The 6,993-nt window shown below is 35.9% G+C and overlaps 1 protein-coding gene across 2 annotated transcripts in view; it reads left to right on the forward strand.

The window, feature by feature from the left end:
* RRM1 (ribonucleotide reductase catalytic subunit M1) overlaps positions 1 to 6,791 on the forward strand; it is a 36,949-nt gene extending 30,158 nt beyond the window's left edge. The window contains exons 15-19 of one of the 2 annotated variants that reach the window (XM_032359523.1): positions 332 to 408; positions 2,740 to 2,875; positions 3,774 to 3,869; positions 4,949 to 5,137; positions 6,148 to 6,791. In XM_032359523.1, the coding sequence (XP_032215414.1) occupies positions 332 to 408; positions 2,740 to 2,875; positions 3,774 to 3,869; positions 4,949 to 5,137; positions 6,148 to 6,336 (687 nt within the window). In that variant the 3' untranslated portion in view covers positions 6,337 to 6,791. Of the gene's footprint in view, positions 1 to 331; positions 409 to 1,218; positions 1,286 to 2,739; positions 2,876 to 3,773; positions 3,870 to 4,948; positions 5,138 to 6,147 lie in introns of those variants that run through there. The other variant, XR_004289432.1, reaches the window with a different exon arrangement.
* The last annotated feature ends 202 nt before the right edge of the window (positions 6,792 to 6,993 follow it).

Below are 6,993 nucleotides of genomic sequence, written 5' to 3' on the forward strand. Positions count from 1 at the left end.
ATTTTTATGTACAAAAAAAAATGCATCTCAGCAACATATTTACATGAATGTTAGGATTTCCTGGTTTGTAGATATGTTATGGGCCCTCTGAGGGCACACAGCAGGGACATGGGGAAGAGATATGCCTTAGCCAGTTTTCTTAGCCTGCTTTTGATCAATATGACTGCATGAAAGTTTGTTCAGAGAAATCTCTGGACCTTGTATTCCTCACACAGTTCCACTAGAAGACATCTGTTGGTTGTGGGGCATGGCAGTTAGTGATTTGCTTTTTGTCATGGTTTTAAATTGTTATAGAGTGATTTGTCTTAAGTTTGCTTTGTTTATTCCCTAGATCCTTCAGTATGATATGTGGAATGTTACTCCCACAGACTTGTGGGACTGGAAACTTCTCAAGGAAAAGATTGCAAAGTAAGCAAAGAGCTGTAAGGTAGTTTTAAAGTAAGGAGGGTTTAGGTTCTCATTCTGGCTTTCAGAAGTTAGGTATGTTATTTTAACTTCTGAAACTCACTTTTCCTCTTTAAAATGGGGCAAAAATGACCTATCTACAGAATTATTTTTGTAAAAATACTTTGTAAGATAATATATGAATAGTAGCCTATTAATAGCTTGATACAATGAATCTTAATAAATGGTAGGTGTTACTAGTTGGTCTTGTTTTAGGGGCGTAACTACCCAGATTAAGCAGTTCTTTTTCTCATTAAACTTCATATTTCCGAGTGTGCTTGCTTTTTAGGTGTTTTTCACTTTTACTTATTGCTTAACTACCTTGGGCATCTAAATGGCTTTTGCTGAATTGGTTGTCACAGGAGTAAGTTAGGGATTTGGAAGAGCTTTTGGAGGGTAATGTGTTAAACTGTGAAAGAAAAAGTAAAACTTGAGGTTTTTAAGGCCTTTCAAACTAATAAAAATAAAAAGGATTTAAGGGCGGGTAGGATGTTTTGCTTAGTGAATAATAAAACAAGTTGTTTTCACTTTCTTCATGAGCCTGTTGTCTCTGGATTATTAATGAATATGCAGAGTGTTTAATGTTTACGGAAGGAAGCAGTAGCTTTAAAAATACTCTTTAAAAAATATCTATTTGCCTTAAAATTGTTTTATTACTTAATAATACTTGTTAGAAAATTTAGGAAAATGTATGTGGGAAAGGGAGTAAAATGAAATTATCCCAATACCACCTCCTAAAAATCTGTTTGTATCTTTTTGTCTTTCATCTTTCAGACTTTCTTCTAAGCGTGTGTGCCTGTGTACATTTATATGCAAATTCAACTTCTACAAAAATGGACATGTATTTTATTTTATATTATTTTCAAAATACTATGGATATTTTTCTATATAGAACTTTTTAAAATTTCAAAATTAATACATAAATAACAAAGTTCAAGTACAGAAATAAAATGGAAGGTGAAAGCCCTTCTTTATACCTCTCCTGCCAACCACTTGTTCCACAAAACAAATACAAACCAACTTACTCCTTTTCCCAGAGATAGCTATTGTTAATGGTGTGTATTTTTCTAGACCTTTTTCAGTACATTTGCAGATGCACACAGTTTTGTTGCAAAAATATGATCAAATTTGATATTTTCTAAGACTTTGTGATTTATTTTCGATGTCTTTCTCTTAGTACTTGAAGATTTACCTAATGTTTTTAATGATTACAGACAATTCCATAGTTTGGTATGTCATATATATACATATATATATATATATATATATATGACTTTTCAAAATGTTTTCCTCTCTTTGGACCGGAAAAATCACTGTCCACTTTACTGAGGAAGTAAGACATGAAATTCACTGGTGATTTGCTTGATGCCTCAAAACTAGGAGTGGCAAAGTGAGATTAAGATCCCAGTAGTACAGATTCCATTAGGACATGAAGCTTTACGCTAAGTACTGGATAATTCCAGAGGTATAGAATATAGGAAAGACAAAATCTTGGTGTTTGAGAAACTTAAAGACTTAAGGTGAAACATGTAGCACACATAAAGTATACGTAAAGGTGTACAGATCATAGAAAATGTTTGCGGAAGAAATACTTACAGTTGTATTTAGTATTGTCTGCCTGGTCAGGAAAGATGTTCTAGTAGTCATCTCTTAGGCTGAGCTTTGAAGGATGAGCTAAGGGCAGCTTGAAGATTTCTGCATGTTCAGATGGCATATTCTTCCTTCAGCACTCTCTTTGGCAGTGAATAGAGGCAGAAGATGTTAACCTTCCTCTAGGAACTTGTGAGCGAAGAGGTAATAGAGGAAGTCAGGAATATACTTTGAGCATAATCTTTCCCTGTGGAGAATTTTGGTGATAGATGTTGGATTCTGACCACTTTCACATCATTATGTTTCCTGAAAGGGCTTAGCACAGTGATCATAGGGCACGTAGAAAAGAGTGAGGGTTGAATGAATGTACCCTGATACAGGTGGGGACTCTTCAACAGCCATTTGATTATTTCCTTAGGCAAGCTAGTGTATGAAGTACTAATAAGTCATGGCCTGATAAGAAACTTCAGCAGTAAAATTGTGCTAATTTTGTTTAGGAGTCAGGTGTTCAGAAGAGGGGTGAGCTATAGCACCCATACTGTGAGATGCATCTCTATAGGGGTCAAATTCAAAAGTCATTATGTGAGTCTAATGCATGTATGATGTTACTCACTCCATCTGCATTTACTGCAGTGACATGAAGTAGCTCCCTTCTGGGCAGATTGTAGCTTTAGTACCAGCACCTAATAATCTCCTTTTCTTTAGGTATGGTATAAGAAACAGTTTACTTATTGCCCCGATGCCTACTGCTTCAACTGCTCAGATTCTGGGAAATAATGAGTCCATCGAACCTTACACCAGCAACATCTATACTCGCAGAGTTTTGTCAGGAGAATTTCAGGTGAGAAGATCACAAGTAGACCTACAGGAGATCTTGCAAAAACCTGATGTTGGGAGTAAATGCCAACTCATATTTAGTATGTCCCTTTTGCTTTGTATGGGGGCAGAGCTTTGATAAAGTAAGTCCCTTTCATATCCAATATTTTTCTATGTTATTTAATAATAGACATTTAATAAATATCTGTTGAAAGAATGATCGTTAGGTAGGAAAGTATTGATAGGTGGGTAGGAAAGTAACTTGTTGATACTAGAATTCACACGATATTTAACCATTCTGTAATCATAATGATGTATACTATGACCTCAGATGCTTAAGTTGATGATACTCAAGATGTATACAGTGAAACTCAAGATGTATATAAAAGCAAGAAGTATATGGAACCATGACAGTAGTTCTCAACCTGGTTTACAAATTAGAATTCCTGGTGGGTAGGACCAGTGTTTTTTTAAGGTTCCCAGGTAATTCTAATGTGCAACTAGGGTTGAGAACCACTAATTTAAAAGATTTTTATTTGTGAATTTCCTGATCTCCTGAAATAAATTTCTGTAAGGTTTGGAGTGGATACATTTCTAATGTTTCTTCTTAAGTATTATTTTCTCCTTACTTGGGGGGAGGGGGAAGAAGTAATCTACACAGATTTACCCATTTTAGGCAATGCTATTTCTTTTCACTTTGGCAAATACTATGTTTCTTGAATCACAGATTAAGATTTTAAAGGAACATAACTTTTGTTTGGTAGGATGGGCCTCTCAATCTTGTAAAAGATAGACTTTACCAACTAATTTAATGTTAAATACTTCTTCAGTGATCTTATTTATTATAAGCTCAAGGACTGTGACCCTGTTTAGGCCCTATCGTTCTTATTATTCCTTGACATCTTTTTTGGTTTTCTGTTCAGATTGTAAATCCTCACTTACTGAAGGATCTTACTGAGCGGGGCTTATGGAATGAAGAGATGAAAAATCAGATTATCGCATGCAATGGTTCTATCCAGGTACAGTATGAAAATCAAGTGTGCTCTTTAGAATCTGAGTTGGACATTGGTACCTTCTCACTGACCCCATTCAGTAGAGAGAAAAGTCATTCACTGTGGTCATATGGGCTTGTGTTCACCTGCATTGTTGTGGTAGGCTTATATACATCTTTATATAGCTAGACTTTACCCTCTTGTTTGTGCAATAATATAAAGCAGTAGTTTCCAATTTCTCTGAACATTAGAATCAACTGGGGAGCTTTTAAAATTCTGAAGCTTAGGCTGCACCCCATAACAATTAAATTAGAATGTCTGGAAATGGAAAACAGGCATTAGTATTTTTTAAAGACCCCCTAGGTCATTCCAAAATGCATCGAAATTTTCGGACCACTGGTATAAAGTGTGAAATTAGAGAGTCAAACTTAATTAAGAAGTCTTTGGTGGAGACCAAGGACTCAAAGTCCAAAAAACAGAGCCACAGATAGTATTTAACAATAAAATATTTGCAGCCAAGAATCAAGAAGTATTTATTTGTAGATGGAGGGCTCTGTTTAAACATTTGTTTCCCTGGTAACACAGATAAGGATTTCTGTAACATTTCTCTATTTGTGGCAGAAATTGTAGCATTAGCTAATCAGCTAATCTGTAGCAGATTAACCCTAGACCTAAGAAAACATTATTTCTATCGACTCCAGAAAGGGTTTATTTCATTGCTTCCTTTGATTGTCTACATGTGAGTTACATCCCTGACTACTTTTGTTTTCTACAAAATTCAAGGGTCATTTATTGCTGCTTAGCTCTTTTTATTATTAAGTACCTCTAGAATAATGAATGTTTGGCTATGATCCAAATAGAAATGGATCTTATAATCATTACCACTAGCCAGATACTTTGTTGGTTAAATGGAGTTTTGTTGGACATTCTAAGCCAAAGGTTAAGAGCCTTAGGAAAACTGATAAGGATCATATTGTATGATGCTAAATGGTACGGTCAGATCTAGCAGAAGTAGAACTAAGGCCAGACCCTTGTGTCATTAATTATGTTAATTATCCCGATTTCTTCAGCCAGGCTGCAGTAAACATTTGTTTTTCCTTCTTCAGAGCATACCAGAAATTCCTGATGACCTGAAGCAACTTTATAAGACTGTGTGGGAAATTTCACAGAAAACCGTTCTTAAGATGGCAGCTGAAAGAGGTGCTTTCATTGATCAAAGCCAGTCTTTGAACATCCACATCGCTGAGCCTAACTACGGCAAACTCACTAGTATGCACTTCTATGGCTGGAAGCAGGTTCGTGGAGGAACTCAAGGAGGACTTGTTGCCATCTTGGGATATTTTGAAATTGGAACAGTTTTATATTCTAGCTACCTATTAGATACTGCCACCTAGCTGTTTTTTCATTTCAAATCCAGTATGTTAAAACCAAGTCATGGTTTTTGTACCAGATCACACTTTGGATTTTGTTTCTTTTAGGATTATTTCACTCTCAGTTTTGAAACCTTGGAGTTACCTACAATCCTCTCCTTATTCTCCATAGAATCACTCACCAAGTTGTGGTGGTTGTTCCTTTGTACTGTTTCTTGAGTATCTTTCTTCCTGTTCCACTGCCATTATTCTTAAGCTTTTTAACTGATCTCCCTGCTTCTAGTATCTGATCTAGGCTGTCTTGTGCCCTGCTGCCATTTCTGAAATAAAACTTTACGTGTGCCAGCCCCTATTCAGAAACATCCTTTGTTTCCCCACTTTACCTATTTACAGTATAAAGGCCAGTTCCTTAGCTTCTCATTGCCAGCGGTAAAGTCCTGTGATTCTGGATTCTATCCTTAGTACCTGGTAATCTTCTGGGTATTTATACAGATGTACAGTTTGTTTTTTAAATTTAAGAGATATTTATTGACCACACACTATGTCTTTGGGTTTACTGAATAGAAGATGATCCTGACCCTTGAAGTAGTCATCATCTGTTCTTTACAGAGACACAGTCTATCTCCATAAATAGTTATAAAGTAGACGTGTTGTTTTAGGCAAACTTGGAAGTCATACACCTAAATACAAGAAAAGACTAGAGAACAAAAATATTTGACACTTCCAAAGAGAAGCATTTTTAGTGGCAAAAGGAACACAGTATACTGTCTGACTCTTTCTACCTCTTCAGTATTTTTGAGAAGGCTTCCTAAAGGAGTTGGAATTTCAGGTTTAGAAAACAATCTGATTTGATTTATGGAAGTGTATTTTAAACATTGGTCCTGAATGCCTAGTGTTCTTAAAATTTCTAATAGCTGTATTTGCTTCCTTTGTAGGGTTTGAAGACTGGGATGTATTACTTAAGGACACGACCAGCAGCAAATCCAATCCAGTTCACTCTAAATAAGGAGAAGCTGAAAGATAAGGAGAAGGCAACAAAAGAAGAAGAAGAGAAGGAGAGGAACACAGCAGCCATGGTGTGCTCTCTGGAGAATAGAGAGGAGTGTCTGATGTGTGGGTCCTGAGGAAAGGCTTGGAGGAGACCAGCACTTCCTCACAGCCAAACTACTTCTTGAGCATAGATAGGTGTATGTAGTAGGTTTGCTTGAAGTACTAAGCCTTTGCTGGACCTTACTGCAGCAAAAGTGTCAGTCAATTTAAAGTACTGTTTCTATATAGAGTGAAAGTATTAATTTTTTAAAATTGTTATCTCTGGAATCAAAGTAGAAGTTTTAGGAGTGCAAAAGAAGTCACCTTGCAAATAGGAAGTGATTGAGTAGGGTTTCATTGCCCACCTGGCACCCTTTTTCTGGTGACCTCAGTTTTTGAAAGGAGACACAGTTTTGCTGCTTTGACTGGTGGGTCCAGAGAAGCAAAACTGAGTCATAACCTGTGAGAAGTGCTATCAGGACCTTTATCTGGATAAGCTCCTATAGGTCATTCTGAAATAAACATTTCTAAGTGATTGTGTGAGACCAAATTTGTCATTTATTTTCATACAAAAGTCAAATGTGAAAAAAAATGTTTTCTGTGCTTTGAGAGTTCAGAGAAGAAATTTTAAGAAAAATTACATAGATGCTGTGTAGAATTCTGATTTTAACATATGCCTATTTCCTCTTTTTATTGTGGTAAATATACATAACATAAATGTTACCATTTTTACCCACTTTAAAGCATACAGT

Source organism: Mustela erminea, chromosome 9, assembly GCF_009829155.1.
Source record: "Mustela erminea isolate mMusErm1 chromosome 9, mMusErm1.Pri, whole genome shotgun sequence".
Classification (NCBI taxonomy): Eukaryota; Metazoa; Chordata; class Mammalia; order Carnivora; family Mustelidae; genus Mustela; species Mustela erminea.